Raw genomic sequence first — 18,774 nt, 5'->3', positions numbered from 1 at the left:
CACTCACTCGTAGTGCAGGACAGACAGCAGGCCTCAACCTTCGTGAAAGAAACAGGTTGTAATGTGTAAAAATTAAATAAAGTAAAATTAAATTGCTCAATACAGATACATTCCTCTAGAGGGTGGTAGCGATTTCAGTGACAAACAGCTATTTGCTGACAAGTAGTTTACACATTAACCACCTGAATCCAAGGGGAAAAGTGCCAATAGCAATTATATCACCTTGAGGTTATTAAATGTCCTACTGATGAATAACTAGGTGAACTTGACCAGGTGATAAAGACTGCTGTGAGCAGATGATTGTGCAGCTGAAGGATAACGCTCAGTCCTGCTGTTTTACCATCTAGCTTTGAGTTCAGAGGAATGCTCAGAAAGGTTATTGTTTAAAGCCAGGCCACTAAAACAAAACTGATATTTAGTTCCCTGCTGAATACCTTACCAGTCCATCAGAACTGTTTTTTTTTATCATTTGAGCTTAAAACATTACACAAAGTCCACAAATGCCTAGTTTTCTTTGGGCTTTGAAATGGTGCTACATTCTCCACTTTATCATCAACTGAACTGTCTCCCCGTAACTCCATTTCATGTCTGAGAAATTCAGATGCTCAGAAATTAAAATTTCAAAGATCTCCTGCAAAAAAAAAATCAATGGGGGGAGATCAATGCTCATAGAAATTTCATGAACTTTGAACCGATATAGGCATGATGATGAGGACTGGGCTGGAATTTCTGGCCACTGATTGTTCCTCATACAGATGAAACACAGCCTGTGGGGCTGAAAGGAGGTATAAATTTGAAATCAGCTGAAGCTATAACTTTTTTTTCAACAAACCGCGAATGTTTTGTCTGAGCTCAAAACAGAAAAAAACTCATCTCAAGTCATCTGCTGTATAGACTACCTCTGAAAACACCTAACACTTTGCACATTAACACAGAGAAGAAATGAAATTGGTTCCCTTTGCAGCTGATCGCAGGTGCAAATTAATATTGTAAAATGAAGATCAATACATGGACAGGGCAAAATCAATAGGAGCTAAATTATTGCTGCATTTTCCTCCTCATTCAAGATGAGTTGTGTTTTCCTCTCAAAGTCAATACTTTGCAGCTTTTCTCATTAATTTCTCAATAAATTTGGCAATGAATTTCAATCACAGAACTTGGCAGGGTGAGCCAAGCATTGTGAAATGCATAGGAAGCACAAAGCCATGGTGGGGTTGGATGCATCATTCATCTACAGGCAGCCTTGCTTGTTGGAGCAGTACTAATATCCTTTCCTTACTAGGGACCACATGTTCAGATATTTGTTAAAAAAACATCAAAAAAAGGAGAAAGGATTCTTGTGAGCTCTTTCGTTCAAACAGCTTTACAATGGCTTCACCCATCAGGACTCCCAGATGTTTCAAACATTAACCAGCAGTTGTTTGCAGCACTGCCTGATTTGCCATAAATTGCAAAAGGGAAAAAGTACATGCTCAATTGCAGCCACTTGTTTCAATTACAGACACTGAATTCACAGGTCACTTAATAATTACATTCGATCAGATAATGGCAAGGAATTTTCCTCAAAGTGCGCACACTGACAGTGGGAAAACTGCCATGTTAGCTTATAATTGGAAGACGGGAACTACCTTTTCTATAACCCTGACATTGTCCCCAGGCATTCACATAGGCAGTCTAACTGGGCCTATCACAGAGGGATTGTCTTCCCACTCGAGAGTACCTGACAGTAAATAATAGTACTGATATGTGACACTAGCCACGGAGAGGGGACATCTCATTGTCTTCTGTATAAAAAATGCCCCTGCTGACAACTATTGGATTGCATTCAAACAATTCTGTTTACATACCTTGAAGAATGCCTTTGATTTTAGCTTTTATAGTTACACTAAAACTACAGCTACCAAACCCAGCCCTGAGGTTAAAGAATACTATGAGGAATCGTTGTATCAGTTGGTCTAGGATCAGAGAGTACAAAGTGTCTTTGGTTAAAGGGACAGATGTAAGGATTGTGACATTTGGATAAGTTTATAGCTTTTTTGCAGTCAGGCACTTAAAGGCCACATAATAGCTTATAATAATTTCTTAAGAAAATGAAAATTCTCATCTGTTACAAATTGATGTCCTCGTACAAAATCCACTTCTTTTTTTCTGTCCAACTAACAGCATTTTAAGTTATCTTTTTAAAAAATATTATCAGCTCCCAATCACCTCCCCACGACTGAGGAAAAGGAAACATTCCAGACATTTACTTCCTCCCTGTTATCAAAATTGAGTCAACTAATCTTACGAAGCATCTTATCACATTAATTAGTTTACTTCTACTTTAGGTAGAAGTCTTTATTAAAGGCACTGAGTTAAAAAAAAGAGATAATGTATATTCTGCTAAAACTTCTTAACGGCTTTTCTGAGGTTTGGCATATCATATAAATGCAATCTGTGACACCCCATGAGATGATTTTTTTTAGTCTATAATGAGCTTGTTCCATATTTCATTCCAGATATATTAATAGAAACATGATTAAGCTCTGTTATTAGAATTGTATTTATAATCAGAATAAAAAAAAGATAATCTTAAATTTTCCATCTCCGCAAAAGTTGGCAAAAACAAATCATCCAACTCAAAATGTAAAAAAATCAGCATTTATTGAGTGAAGCCAGAATGACCCTTTTGTCCTTTTTGATGATGAATTGCTGTCTTCTCACTGCTACATTTTGTCAGTTTTGGTGCAGCAGAGTCGATACCTTCACCTTGACGAGAAAACTTTGTGATTTATCAGTTCCTCTGCCGCCCAACACTACCACAGCGTGGTTGAGCATGGCCAATCGTGACACAGAGAACAAGGTTTGGTCACAGTTGCCTGGGAAAAAAATAAAGCACCCTGTGATGATAGACAAATGTGTCTTGTTAGCAGCAGCCAAAAAGCGCTTGACTTGTACTAATAACAAAAAGGCCATGTTGGTCACCATGGGTCTAAAGACGAAGCACCCTGTCACTGCCCGGGTTTGGAAATTAGCAAATAATGTTCCTTTTCCTTGATAAATGGGTGACAGTTCCCTCTCACCAATCATTTTTAAACATTTTGATGCATGTCTACCATCTCACCAGAGGAAGGGAAAAGTTTACCAGGACTCAATTTTCAGATGATGAATGAAGCAGTTCTAAACGTATGAGTTCTGTGTGAAGGATAGTTCATTTAATGCAATTCTAGTAAATGTATGTCACTGATTAGGACAAATAGTCTAGTTGGGTAATAGCATAAAAGAAAGTATGTCTTTTTTAATGTGCTCCACTTAAACAAAAGCAACAAAGTAATAAAAAGCTGTAGTTCATCCTCAAAAACCCTTCTGTCCTCAAATGTCATCATTAACAATTACCCTTTTGGGGGTGTTTTGTCTTCCCATCTTACCTGTCAATAGGGATATTTTTAGAAAAAAAACAACCACGATATGTTTCCAAAAAATCCAATAAACAGGTTTTAAAGTATCAGCTGCGAGAGCCTTTTAAAATTGCCTGATCAGCTTTAAGGGACTTATTAGAGAGAAATTTATTGACAGGAGGACCAGCATATCTGTCCTTCTTTGATTTTTTTGCAGGACTTGCTGACAGCTGGTACCCACAACAGGCCTGATCAATGGATAACCAATACAGGTATCAGACATGGAAGAAACTGTTTTACAGTGACAAAAGATGTGACAGGACAAGGAAGGTGAAAGAAACAATGCTGCGGCATGAATGTTACCTTTGAGAGTGAAGCAGTACATAGCAATCAGGACGTAAAATGTGACTCTTTATGAAACACTACTTTGTTTATCTTCAAAACACCCACTGTGTAAATTCAGTAATGAACCCATTATCTGATTGCATTCACTGTTAAAAGAAAATAAATTCTGCAGGAATGTACTTGCTGCTGAAACTATAATGAGAATTTTTTTTTGTACGTTTCCCTTGTCCAGCACAAAGATTGCATTGTGACAACACGATGAAGTATATTTCAGCCACAGTTACTATATTGACTCATCTCAATGATTTGCTTTTTAGTTTTCACGATATCCCAAAATGTATGTTTTACATTGTGTCTGTTGGTGAGAGGTACCTTTATGTGTAAATAGTACACCACTGCTAGTAACAGGATGACATTTGAATAAACACAAAGGTCCTTAAAAAAATCCCACTTCAGATATATTGCCCAGAAAATGCACTCTCAGTATGGGACCTTTAGAGCTTCAGGCTGATGGAAGCTTGCCAAAAAAAAGGAGGGTAAACTGTGCAAGAAGTACAGGACAATTTAGCGTCCAGAAGTGGGATGTTGGTAATATGCCAAGTACTGCTCAAATAGAATTCAATCCAATTCTTTGCACAAATGCTCTATCAGAGAAAGCATAAATTGTGAACGATCACTGGAGAGTAATGATTTCATAACCTGAAATTGAATGTAAGCCTTTGTGCTGAAATGATCATTTATATCTGAGACCAGCAAATGCATTACAAGACCTGGAACTAGTTCAATGCATTCAGCATTCAAGCTTTTCTGTATCCGTTCAGAACGTGTTTACGATTGGCTGCCAGTATCTGTGTTTAGTTACTGGCTTCAGTCTGCTGCAAACGACACATTGACTCCTAGTAATTTGCGATAATTTCTATAATTGAGCAAAAGAAGTTTCTGAAATGAGGGTGGGTCAACAAAACTTGTGGGTAGAAGAGGTCAGCGCTAACTTCTAACAGAACTTTATTCATGGCATGCTGTGGATGTATGCTTCAAGCAAAACAAACATTAATTTGCTCAAGTTCCTTTTGTTAAAAGACAGCATTTAAGCGAAATGCTTGCTTTCCTTTCAAAACAGAATACTTTACCACTAGAAAGGATCGCTTCTCAACATGAAACATAATTTTACAAGATGGATTTAACTGCAATCTTGTTTCAATTACTGGTGAAACAATTATAATTTGCAGTAATAAATTAATTGTGACCAATGCTCAAATTTATTTTAATTGAAAAAAATCATGGCAACCTTTTTTTTTGAAGTTGCAGTGCGTATTCAACCCTTTTCTAATATAGTCTTATGAGACTTGGGGTGCAAATATTACTTTGTGCAAAAGTTTGATCATGCACTATGGTATCAGATTACTTCAGAGCTTCTGATTTAATCCCAGGAGATTGCAATGTTCATGTTGACAAAAAAAAGCTGGAATCAATCAAAAACAGCATGGCACAATCTGGATGAGAAGAGGTGTCCAATAGTTAAGTAATTATTTGTGAATAAATAATCAGCCACTAATCAGATATCTGAATTAAAAATTCACCTCTTATTATTAGTTTGACCAATTTACTGTTGAATATGGTAAAAATATAGTTAATTTAATTTTAAACATAAGGCAATTTATATTATATTTTACAGTCTATATGCTAATTTACTATTAAATGGCAATTACACAAAGTGTGATTGTTAATTCTAGCTCTAAGTGCTCATTGCTTGAAATTGTTAGTTCTCTCTCATTTTTGACCTTCTTACAAGAGGGGTGAGGCGTACAGGGAATAAGAAGGACTTGTGCAGAAGAACCGGACATGTCATTTGTGACTCATTCTTTTAATTCACCGTGCTAATCAACTGAACTGCTACTGTCTCCCATGGTAATTGTATCTTTATAATGACTGCAAGGGGCAGAGAAAAAAAACTGCATAGATATACTGGGATATGTTTGTTCTGTCCCTGATGAGAATCAGCACAATCCTCTTAGTATGTGTGACTAATGGTGTCCTCCACAAGCTATTCCCTGAGATTTGGCACTTTAATAGGGCTGTAGATAAGCTGTTAATGTCTTTAAGTTATACTTTCCACAAGCCGTACGCCCTACACTATACTCTTGCTTCATTATCCTGCAGCCTCATTGCCCTGCGTCCCTCCTCATGCTGAGAAGGTTAAATGCTGGAGTGGCTAGTCAGACTGCAAGCTTGGTGGGACTCTGATAGAAAACAGCTGCCCTGGAGAATCAGTCCCTCCTCTCTTTGGGTTCACATCATTTTCATATTGTGAAATACAGTGGGTCTTAGCTCAGCTTTCAATGGTGAAAGCAATTTTCAATGATTATCTCATTGTCCCCATCAATTTAGGAGCACTCCAAATCAGACCAAAGCTTCCAGGTCAGACAGGCTACGACCTTGCCTCCCCTTACTCCCTGCTGGCATATAAGTTCCTATTTCCTTCTCTCAACATTTTGAATTTCACATTGTTGCTGATCTTTAAATATTTTAAGGATGTTCAAGCCTTTCCCCCCACCCCCACCCCTTCTCCAACTTACCAGTGTAGACAAATCGTCCGGGTGCACCTTTGCAGAACTGTTTTGACTTGTAAGACAGGGTGACTTCTACCACTCCAGGAATGTGCCGAGGTGGGGTTTGAACTCTGATGGCGTGGGGAGTTATCAGCTGGAAGAATCATACAGTAAACAGACTTAAGGCTAAGATGACAGAGATAGAAATGATGCTTGCCAGTTGAGCATAATTATGAAAATTAATCCAAATTAGGCACACATCTGAAAATTTGCTCTCCTCTCTCACATGCAGTTCAGAGATCTGTAGTTTGACAATATCGCTTGTAAATGATCCTTGGTTTTAGCTTGCAGGAAAAGCCACGAGGCATCATTCACATGAAAATTGCCTCCATATGTCTCACTAAGTTCTCTTGTGGTAATTTTCTAGAGCTAATTATTCAATTGTATTGAATGGCCGTGTACAAAAGATTATCCACTAGATGGCATAAGTTGACATCAGCTGAATTTAATACAATTTGTCCAATAAATTGTCCAATGTAAATACATCTTTAAGACTCATTGAGAATGTCTAATAAGATAAAAGCTTTGCTTGGATAATTCGCAACATACTGCATATTTTACGTTTAACTTGGGAGAGCTTACCTCACTCCAAACCAACATAGTGCCGAATACAACTTGCAAACCGTCAAAAAAGTTGTCTCCTATTATAATGACGGTGGCTCCACCAGTGGTCCAACCTTCACTAGGGCTGATAGCTTTTATGCATGGAGTAGCTGTACATGGAAAGGATAAAATAAGAGAGCTTGAAATCTATCGTCCTGGCAGCAAGATCCCATCCGCAATGACAAATCATGCAAAGCAAAGTCACAAAGTGAATGATTGCTCTCTGCAGTTTAGCTAAAAAAGCACAATCATATCTCAGCATGTTCGTGTAGTAAAAGCAAACCATTAACTGTTTTACACTGTAAAGGCCAAGCAGCAGTTTGTAAGCACACAAGAAAAATAGCTTGATGTAGCAAATTATATGTCAGGGCAAATATGGCTATTACAAATGATTAAGCATTGCATGCATGTGGCATGTCAATTTATCTGCTTTGCTTTACAGATCTAAGCAGAGTCAATCAAAAGGTTGTTGAGGGAGATGGAAGAGCAAATGCTCTGAATTTCGATTCCTCATAAGCAGCTAATTGGGTTGGGTTTTTCATCCGCGAACTTTGCCTTTGGTTCAAAACTTCATTTTCCCCTGTCATTCTGTAATTACTACTTTTCACTTTTCATCACAAAAAATCAAAAGCGCTATATTAATACTTCTGTCAAAGGTACACATTTTACATCTAATATTGTTTGTCGACATGAATCCATGAGCCATTTACTTGACCTCTCTTTGTCTCTAGAGTCCTCACATTTGCATGAGTTATTACAAGTGGTGCAGACTTAGCACAGGAGGCAGCAGCTAGCACCAGTCAATCCCGGCTCGCAGCAGCCACTGAACTGCAGCAATGCTCAGGCTGAAGGCTGCACAGCCTCTGAGTGAATCGCTTTGTTCTTTACTTTGATCAGGCCTTCTTTACATGGTGTTGACAGACCTTTTTCAATGGCTTTGATGGTCTTTTGTATGCTGACTTTCATGCAAAGGAGCAAATACAGGGACATACACTTTCCCTATGACAAGCAAATCCGACTGCTGCAATTTTTACCTGTAGGGATTGTTTTGTAAGTGCCACATACCAATTGTCCCCAAATTAACCTGAATTCCATTCAAACACGTCGCTAAAGAAACAGCTTTCTCAGATGATTAAGTCCAAAAAAAATTAAGAAAATACATTGTGGATTTTGTGCATCTATTGTTTCTGATTACTAAATTTTAATATAAAATTTTAATCGTTGTCTACATGTTTAACTGTATCATTGTTACATCACAAGCTATGTTATGTTTTCAAAGCTTATTTCTGATTGGTTTAAAGGTCATTTTATTTATTCCTGAGTTTTAAATATAATTAATGAAAAATTATGATGCTATGTAGATATTCATTTCAACAATTTGCATTTTATATCAAATTTTGTTTTGTCTGTTTTTGTTGCCTCTAATCAGTTTAAGCAGTAACTCCTAGCCAGCCATTGTTAATCACCAGCAGCTATTGTTGTGTAGTATACTTAAGAAACGCCACCTTTCTTTATTTGCTTTTATGTTGGACTAGTGGAGGTTATATTTGCTGATTCCACGTGCATCTCCCTCTGCAACAGAGGATCTGAGCACACACTGAGAGCCTGCCCTTAACTATTGCTGTTGACTTCATGCTAATAAGTTCATACAAATTTTCATTTCTGAGGCTTCCAAGTGACATTTGCTTTTCTTAATTGCACAGAGATCGTTTGAAAAGGATCAGCTCTCCAAAGACTGACAAGTCTCCTCAAAGGGAGTGACCTTCATCAGCACAGCCAATTATGGCAAATAATTCACACAAAAAATTACAGTAAACAAATTTACTTTGGAGGTGAGAGAAGAAAAGAATATATGATTTGCTGCATGCACAAGAGGCTGCTGTCTGGCAGCTGTGGCCTGACAAGCTCGCACATCACCGAGGAATTTTCAATGCTTCTCAGCAGAGAACATGGGTCTGACTCCGCCTGTGCCTTGAGCCATCTTCCTTCTGCCTGTATTTGCATACATTTCAATGCACATACAGAGAAGGAACATGTGTTCAATGGGAACCATGGCAAAATGAATTACACAGACAGTGTTAGAGATCTAATGATATACATGCACAATGCACTCAAGCAGATGATAGAAATTGGAAAGAGCAGATGAAGACAGAATCAGAAGAACAGCAAATCTGTGCTTTTACTTCCTTCTGTTAGTTGGAAAAAGTTGAGGCACTCATTCAAACTATACATCAAATTTCACAGTGTAGTTTAGGTTAGAAGCTGCTTCTCAATCCAACCAAAACCAGACATGACCTGGTGCATATCTTTGGTTTAGAGCAAATTAGTTTTTTTTATAATGACTGCGATGTTTATGCATGTAGTTGTTATACTTGCACATTAGTCTCCTACTTTTGAATTTTCTACACTTACTAAACTTCAACTTTATTTCAATGAAATAGGTCTTACTATGCTGTGAAGACTGTGTATATCTGCTCTTCGGGGCAAAGCTAAAAGCTGCACATTATAACTGAAAAAGACACTGGTTTTCATAAAATACTCAGTTTTGTGCATGCATCCTGTATGTTATATTTATGCTGATGGTATTATTTTGTTAAGCATCTCTCAATGTATGTTATCCCACCGATTTGACTCAGTTCTCTGCTTCCACGTTGCCATGCATCTTGCACTTATCGGCCACTTTAAGGGCAGGTATCCAATCTATTCTCAATTTGCTACTATTGTTGCTTGAAAGTGAATTGGAAAAGCACAAGTTGACTCACCCTGTCTCCCTCCCTTAGGGAAAGTGTGTCATTTTGAAAGGTCCAAGAGACAACCAAGCCTAGTTTGTGAACTCACTGTTTGGGAAGTCATGGAGAAGATTCTGAATACGCCAACATTCAGGGCAATTTTAAACAAAGCTTGCTGCACAGCAAAAATTACCTTAACACATCACACAAATTTACAAGATGTTGGGACAATACAATTTTTTTACAGGTTTCAATTTACATAACTTTCATATTACTTTCAAAATCCCTGGTGATCATCATAATGCCACAAATGGAATGTTCTTGTACCATTCCTGTCGTTGCTGCTTCATTTACATAATAATGTGGCACACACTTGTGCCAAGTTCCAGATCAGCATAATGGTGCTGAAAATAGCTGTTCCATGCGAATATGCAAAAGAAAATGCAGGAACAATATTATTTGTACTTGTTCAGAGATGTTTAAAAATCAGGCATTTCAGTTTTAAAATGAATAATTTGGCATTGGGCATTGTTATCTGAATTCCGTATTGTGTTTTAATATATAATGACAATCGTTTTGTAATGATCACTAAATGGCCAGTTAAATCAGTATTTACTTCTGTGGTTGCTACAGCAATCAAACAATCACAAAATTGGAACAGCAAGTTTTGGTAATGTCAAAATAGCAACAATAAACAAAAGGTTTTAAAAAATTTCTTCAAGTGGAACTTTTCAAAGTAAATGACTCTCCCTGCTTAATACTTTCTGATTTCCTATGCATTTGCCAGCAAATCCTTCCAACTCCCTTGCCCCAACTTTTTCCACCATAAGTTATTTCTCCAGCACATTATAACAGCATTTGTCACCTTTCTTTGGATTTATGATAATAAAGCATTCAAACAAGCCTAATCTTGCCTCGCGAAGACTTCTTTGTTCTACGTACTAAAATGTCTTGTAATTGTGCTTGGGATGTCCAGATGGCTGGTTGATACTCCAGCTGATAGGATTATACCTTTTACCTCTCCTAGGGCCATCTGTTCCCTTTAACTCACTAAAACCCTGCAGCCTGCATTGAGTTGTCTTTATTGCATAAACCTAACAGCATTACAGGCACTTGGCATGCAAATCACTACAGTGCTGCAGGCCTCATATCGGGGGGTAGGGTGCAAGTGTTGTCGGGGGGGGGGGTGGGAGTGGGGGGAGGTTTGAAATACTGAACACTGACAGTAGTAGAGTAATTTACGAAATCAGTGACAAAAAAGATTAAAATTTGATTCTCTACAATGCTTGAAGGTGCATCCATTGTTTTGCTTCCACCCCCCACTCCCCATCAGCTGTATTCAGCAACTGTAAATAATCTGTATTTTGTAAGCTCTGAAGGATTCAATGGCAGTCTTCCACCGCAGCAGCAGCAACAGCAGCAGCAGGGGGAATTAGTTCTCTTGGAAACGGTCTACGAGTGTGTATATACTGCTGGTGAATATTAGATGATTGGATAATGAGGTGTTAGCAAAGAGAAGCTGCATTCAGACACATATCGGCAGCTTTCACAGAGGACTTTCTGATAAAAACTGTGTTGCTAATTCAAAGCATACTGTCTTCTTCAAGCAGAAACTGTTCAGCCCGTGTAGGGTGGAATTACATTTTATAACTGAATATCCTGCTTTAAATTGGGCCATTGATGTGCATTTTTTTACATCCCACCCAACAAGCAGTTTAAGGGTGAATTTTAGTCATTCTTTCAGTTCATGCATTATTGGTTTGCAACTTTAAAGGATCAAGTTACATTATAATTGTAAGAAGCCCCTCATTTTCAAGCATTAGAATTATATAAAAAGATGCTTAACCGTAAAAATCAAGTCAGTTGATTAAAAAGATTTTAAAGTTCACACCAGGCCATGATCTTAGATTAAGGTGGTACTTTGATTTTATTTTTATGGCACTCAGCTGTCTGCTTTCTTACTTTTTACAAAAGTTTGAGTTTTCACTTTGCTACTACTGGTACTGTTGATGGTTTCATTAGAAGCCTTAGTATCAGAACAGCAAGCATGGTTGCTTTAACCCATAATATGACTGGTTGCATCCCGAGGGAAGAATAGGCCTGGATATAAGACTCAGCCTTTTTAATTGAGAGCCTCATTAGTGTTTGGTTGCTAGGCAAAACACACACCTATTTCAATGGATACAAAGCAGATAAACAACATGTCACAAGCCAGGAAGACTTTTTTAAAACCAATTGTTTAAAATAGAGTACTGAAAATAATATTTTTGATGGATGCAGAAAATTCACTTGAGTAAACTATTGCGACAACAGACTAGAATGAAGATTCCTTCCTTTGTTTTAAAATATAATTACGTTTGCAACTTTAAAAAGACAATCATGACCTCAACCTCTTGACCCTGACCCTCAGAGGCAGTGACTCAAGGTTAAGGTGGGGTTGAAACTTTATTGCTGGAACAGCACAGCAGGTCAGGCAGCATCCAGGGAACAGGAGATTCGACGTTTCGGGCACAGGCCCTTCTTCGGCCTGTGCCCGAAACGTCGAATCTCCTGTTCCCTGGATGCTGCCTGACCTGCTGTGCTGTTCCAGCAATAAAGTTTCAACTTTGTATCTCCAGCATCTGCAGACTCACTTTCTCCCCGTTAAGGTGGGGTTCCCTTGGTTGTCAGCAGCCCTCAGATATCTCACATAGGTGACCACTTTGTGAGCTAAGACAGTGAATGTTAGCAAGATCATGTGACCATTGGGCCAACACAGCGTATATGTACTTTCCAATAGAGGTTATCAGAAAAGAAGCAACAGCAGCCTGTACCTGCTGAAGGGTTGAGGCAACGCGTCTGCCTTCCATGTTCAGAACTGTTCTGCACAAACATGTTGCCTGACACAACATGGCAAAACAATACATGTTTACCTTTTCCTAGTTTGGGAACAGTTAAACCCACTGAGGGGATCCTCTTTGCCTGCCTTGGCTGAGGACAGCAAATTCAATATAGACCAACACAACCTGAGATCTTTTGAATCTGTGTGATCCAAAGCAAGCTTGGACATTTACCAACTCATCTCATTCAGGGGATCCATGATTTTACATAGACTCTTATACAGCATGGAAACAGACCCTTCGGTCCAACTTGTCCATGCCAACCAGATATCCTAAATAAATCTAGTCCCATTTGCCAGCATTTGGCACATATTAGTCTTTGGTTGTTAACAAATGAAATATTGTACATTATTATCTCCAATATTTCATTGTGGCCATTTCAGCAGCTCAAATTATTTATTGAAATCAAATATCTTCAGTGAGTCTTGAATAAATGCAGCATTTGGGGTTGTCCTAATGTCTTTTGTTACACTTGAAAAATTTAAGATGCATGCTTTCTTATTTTCAACATAGTTTCCTCTGCCTCAAAAAACTGCAACTCTTATCAAATTGGCAAATAAGTCGTTTTTTTCCCTCCAAAGCTGTCATAACTTCCTGTTACTTTGCTGTTCCCATCAAACGCAACTAGAGCAGGCAGAGATTCAGTTTTAGTCCATTATACTTCAGTTTTTGGCAATTGTCTGATTCAAAGTCACTCCCCTCCACCCCCGCCAAGTTCTCTCCGTACTCTACTGTTCCTTTGCAGGCAAAACAGGCAGTCAGTCAGTCATGTGTAATTGGTTGGAAGAAAAATATTTTCTGTGCTTTTTTTTTCTCTCTCTCTCTCTCTCTCTCGTATGCAAACCCCACAGTTTTCATCTGCAACAGCAGGACCCAGCAACAGGAAACTGACCTCACAGTAAATTCTTTACAGATTTGATCATGTTTTTTTTACCATCACTGTAACTTACAAATCCAACCTGCCAGTGGAGTTCTATGCTGCTGACCATGGTGAGACGATTGCCAAAAAGAAATAAAAGTAATGGCAAAAGCTGCTGGCAAAATAAAGTAAAATGATCCTAGATTCCAAAGAATTATTGAGGGTTTCGCTGGAAAGTATACGTTGCTGGAAATGAAAGTCGGGAGGCAGGGAGGCAGGGAGGAAAACAGGCTAGAGATAAATTAAAATGGTGGTGTTGACTAACTTGGTTGGAAATACATTTTGATCAATGATGTGTAAAATGTATTTGGATGGAAACGTAACTTGAAGATTGTTTTACTGAAAGAATATAAATGTAAGATGTAATGGGGAAAAAAAAGCTTCTACAAATCATAAGGCACAATGTAAAATGTGTATGCCTACCATTTTCCAGATAAGAAGGGGCCGTACCTTCTGAAGGGTCAAGGCGGCGAGCCCGCCTTCCATGCTTAGAGTTGTTGTGTACAAACATGTTGTCTGAGACAGCCAGTACATGGCCATCGACATTAACTGTTGTCGATATAACAACCTGGGAATAAAAGAACACGTTGGTTAGGGGATAGTTACAGTATTGTGCGAAAAGTCGACAAAGTGCTGACACCTTAATGAGCTGAAAAGAAATACAAGGGCCTTATTTTACAGTTAAATTAAACTGTCTTTGCTGAGAGTGTGGAGTGGTGCCAGAATAAGATGCTCCTTTCAAGAACAGTTTATGTAGTCGCTATAAATACCTGTCATTCATGCAGCCTCCGTAAAAGCTTTCTCTTATAATTGTCTCTTAAAAACCCGCCACACTAATTACAATTTAATCTGCCTATTATGTTAACAAATGAATGCAATTCATGTGAATATTCTACTCACCATTATCAGGCCCTAAAATACCCCTCAAGCTACTCATTTAAATGGTTGCTGTTTTCATTGATCTATTGATATATTGATTAACTAGTTTATCTAATTAGAATTACCTCACTTGAGAATGGGTTCTCATGAAAGGAGGTAAGGATTCTGAAATTACCACAAACTCTTTAATAAATCAGCAGACTTTCCTGCTTTCTCTTGGTAAATTATCCCAGGTCAATTTTCCACTTGCATTTAATCACTAATAATGAACTTTTTTGCATCTGAAAAGAAAGGACTGAATATGAATAGTGAAAGTGTTTGCAATCAGTGTAAAGTAAGCCCCTCTCAAGTTCATTTTGATGGTGATTGACCCTGGTATGTCAATGGAATTTCCTTTTTTGAGTGAAAGAGTTTCATTCTGTGTCCACTTTCAGGGACTGGCCATGAGTTGATGATGGATAGAGACTTCTCCTCCAGCTGCCTCTCAGTAGTAAGTAGTACAGAACGCATACAAAATGCACAACCCTGTTTGAAATGTTCAAGTGTGCTTCCATGAGAATTACTTTGGACATTCTATCACTTGCTTTGAAGTTCATAGTAACATTTCAAGTAACTATTTACTGAAATTACTTAGAACGTCCCTTAAATATAACCCCTTACCGAAACTGATATCTGAAAAGTTTCAAGCAAAAAAGTTATTTAAATCAAGTGCCTTTCTGAAAACATATCGGTTTAAACTACCTTTCCCAAAAGTGGAATTGCCACGTATTCTCTAAGTAAGGACATTCAGTTCTAACCACCTAAATGTGATGAGCTACAAAATTTGGAATCACTACTCTCAACTAACAAAGCATGGACATTGTGGCAAGATCAGATGTTCCAACCTGGTGTTGGCGTGATGCAAGTTCTGGAATGTTCTGACTTTGAAGCATAAATAATGCTGACATTATTGGATGGAGTTGCTGCTGAAAGAAGTTATGTAAATCAATTTGCACAAACATTTTTTTTCTATATTTATGATTCTTGGAAGGCTTAAGAAAAATCTTTGTGTTATATGGACTTGATTCGGATATAAAACATTCTCTCTTTTGATTCCTACTAAAACATTGAGTTGCCTTCATTGTTTTTCCTAAATATTTCAAGCATTATTAGATATTCAAATAATATATAGTAATAACACCATAAAATTACATTCATTATGCCAAATGTCCATATGCATAACTATTAAAAAACTAAATAAATATATTCATGTTTTACTGTACATTCATTTAACAAAATAATGTTCAGTAAAAGTAAAATGTTTGACACCTTAGTAACAATTCATATTTTATAGGATGATAAAGTGATTATTTCCAGAATAGGAGAGCCAGACCAAAGTGTCAAATTGCAACCATCTTTGATTTGTCATGTTATGTAGGTCATTTACTGAGAAAAAGTGTGCAGTTCAGCATTAAACAAAGAATATGATGTTCCTGCCAGCTCTTGCAGTGCACCTCAAGAAAGGTGCTGAGGTAATGAAATCAGTAAAATGATTGCCTAGGCTCTGACACCCAGTTAAGTCCAGTTAAACCTTCTGAGAAGCAGGCAGATTAACTGAAGAGACCCAAGAAAGTCCTTCTCGTAACTAGTGTCTCCACTGTCGACCACAAGATCACTGGTGACTGATGCTTCTTTTAGTCGTCAGTGAGACAAAGAGGACATTTCCACTCATTCTAGGTTTGACCTTCTGCTCCACATCAATGGATCAATATCACCAATGCTATGTATCTGAGATGCATGAAAAATGGTCACACTACTGCCTTTTTCAGTGAGAATTTTTACAATATTGTTCTGCTCTGACATGTTGGCTAAAATTATTTGGTTATTCTTCAAAATGATTACAATGTATTTCCTTGTGTAGTTAGGCACAGATATCTTTCTCAAAAAAAATCAGATAGCATAGTTCATTGCTTACTACCACTGATTCCAAGCATATATTATAATCCATCATAATGAATAATCTATTCATAATGCAGTTAAAACTTTCTACTCTGATAACAATTTCAATTTTCATGTAGACTTGTTAATGATGCTGCTTTGTAGTCTATGGACAAGGCAAATTAAAACAGAAATTTAAAAGAACATCATTTTTTAATGAACAATAGCCTATTCCTTAAAAGAAATGTAGAACTTTGTGTTAGGTACCATCTGTTCCCTACAAAATAGCACAAGGAAAAAAAAGTATACAGATGTCTGCCAACCTGTTAATTGAAAAAATAAGTTTAAACATATAGAAAAAATACCGTTCTAGTAGTACTCCCCATTGAAATCCCAACTGACTGTAACACAATCTATAAACTATTTTGTTTACAAAGTGAAACTCTTTAAAGTGAGGTCATTTAAGTTTAAATAAAGACAGTTCTGTCCAAGACTGAAGACTTCAGCATAAAATCAAAATTAAATAAAGTACTTTTTTTTAAGTTTTAAGGTTTTCTTGGTCTAATGCTATTCATTGAGCAACATATTTTTCTCAAGTCTTTATGTCTTTTACTTGTCAAAGAAGTCACTGTTACAAGTCTAATATAAAGAACAATCAAAGATATGTTCGTGCAGTAAACAGAGATCGATGTTAATGGTATTTGACATAGAAATTAAGAATTTATTTAATCAAATGCCAATAATTTAAAGAATTGAGTTTTATTTTAAATGAACACTTTTCACAAAGTAATTAGACTATATTTAGAATTGAAGGCCATTATTATTAATGCATTTGGTTTGATGGATTCACGTTAATTATTATTATTATTTTATAGCTAAGAAATTGGTTTGAAGTATTTTGCATCAGGCGAGCCCCAATGAGAGAGCAGGTCCATGAGTGAACAAAGGATGCAGCTATGTGTGTGTGGTGCTCCACTCAGAATATCTGGCTTCTGCAGGGCTGTTTGCAAGATGCTATGTGGAGGTAAGGAAAATTGGCAGGTATGTTAAACCGGGCCACTCTCCTGTACCTTCTTAGAGCTGATTACATACAGTCATTGCCTGAACCCTGCAAGCAGGTCATTTGTCCAACCTTTCAATCAGGAAAGAGTGCCTGGCATAGGGCAGTCTAAAGAAGGCAGAACAAAAACAAATTAATGGCTTCAAAATTTATAAATTGTTCCTTTTATACCAAACAACATGGGAATATGTTGAAGAGCTTTGAAAATCTGGTGTGGAGATCGTAATGCAAGATGTGGGATTAACCCGCACCCACTGATTACTATGCAGGCTGTATGCCAACTTCATGCCGGCTGCTTATTTGAATGATCTCTGTGTATAGTCAATACAAATCTCTCTGTTCAGTGATTGGACACATCAGCAGGGAGCCAATATTGCAAGTGACTACCATCACTTAAGAGGAAGCCTGTATCAGTGAAAGCTGGTCTGCACCATGTAAGGTAGCCTGTACCTCGTAAAGGGAGTGCCTCATAGCTACAGCAAGTGTTGATAGGTGTGGTTGAAGGAAAACTGGCCTTTGAAAGAGTGAGCAAGGACATGTCGTGGACAAAAGCAGGCTTCCACAGTTTTGGATGACACACAAGAGCAGTGCTTCCCAACTATTTTTTCATTTTGATGCGTTGAAGAGGGATGGGAGAGGACATGGTGCCTATGGAAGCAACGGTAGGGAGGGGGTGCTAGGGGAGGGGTGAGAGACCTGCAAGAATGGCAGGGAAAAAGCGTTTTTTCCATGGGGAATTTACATTAAAAATTACCTTCCCTCCTGGTCAATATTTTAGGACAGGATTCAGGCTTTGATAGTTTGATCACATCCGCTATTTTAAAAAATTACCAAATTTAAAGTTGTGCAGCTGTCAGCACTTGTTCAGAGCACCATTGGTAATCATTGCTGCATTGGAGCCCACAACATTAAAATTTTGGCTGGATACACTACGCTGCACTGTTTGATAAGTTGGGCACTGGTGATCTAAGTGTAAGTGATGTAGAAGATAGAGAGGTGTCTGTATACAACATTGGTCTCCTCCTGAAGCCTTTGCAGCACTGATGCCATTCTTCAGCCGATTCAATTCACTTGATGTGAGGGCACTGGATAAAGCTGCAGCTCTGACAACTTCCCAGCAATAGTACTAAAGACATGTGCTCCAGTAACAGTCATGTCCCTAGCCAATAATGTTCCAGTTCAGCTACATAACTGGCATCTGCCTGGCAATGTGTAAAATTGCTCAGATACATCCGGTCAACAAAATGCTCGACAAATCCAACCTTGTCAATTTGACGAAGAGTCATCTAGACTCGAAATGTTATCTCCACGGATGCTGTTTGACCCACTGTGATCTCCAGCAATTTCTGTTTTCAGTACAGATTCCAGCATCTGCAGTAATTTGCTCTTACAATCTATTCTCCATCATCAGCAAACTGATGGAAGGCAGTAGTCTATAGTACTGCCTAATGACATTA

General features: G+C 37.9%; 1 protein-coding gene across 6 annotated transcripts in view; it reads right to left on the bottom strand.

Annotated features, from left to right (window-relative positions):
• ebf3a (EBF transcription factor 3a) overlaps positions 1 to 18,774 on the bottom strand; it is a 150,751-nt gene that overhangs the window by 20,602 nt on the left and 111,375 nt on the right. For 4 of the 6 annotated variants that reach the window (XM_043712598.1, XM_043712597.1, XM_043712600.1 and 1 more), the window contains 3 exons: positions 13,885 to 14,029; positions 6,914 to 7,044; positions 6,299 to 6,425 (listed from right to left, as the gene is read on the bottom strand). In XM_043712598.1, coding sequence (XP_043568533.1) covers positions 6,299 to 6,425; positions 6,914 to 7,044; positions 13,885 to 14,029 — 403 coding nt within the window. The remainder of the gene's footprint in view (positions 1 to 6,298; positions 6,426 to 6,913; positions 7,045 to 13,884; positions 14,030 to 18,774) is intronic. The other 2 variants (XM_043712601.1, XM_043712599.1) reach the window with 1 other exon arrangement.

Source organism: Chiloscyllium plagiosum, chromosome 22 (assembly GCF_004010195.1).
Source record: "Chiloscyllium plagiosum isolate BGI_BamShark_2017 chromosome 22, ASM401019v2, whole genome shotgun sequence".
In the NCBI taxonomy this organism is placed as follows: Eukaryota; Metazoa; Chordata; class Chondrichthyes; order Orectolobiformes; family Hemiscylliidae; genus Chiloscyllium; species Chiloscyllium plagiosum.
The sequence above is the reverse complement of the archived record's forward strand: the minus strand, read 5'-3'. Positions and strand labels throughout refer to the sequence as shown.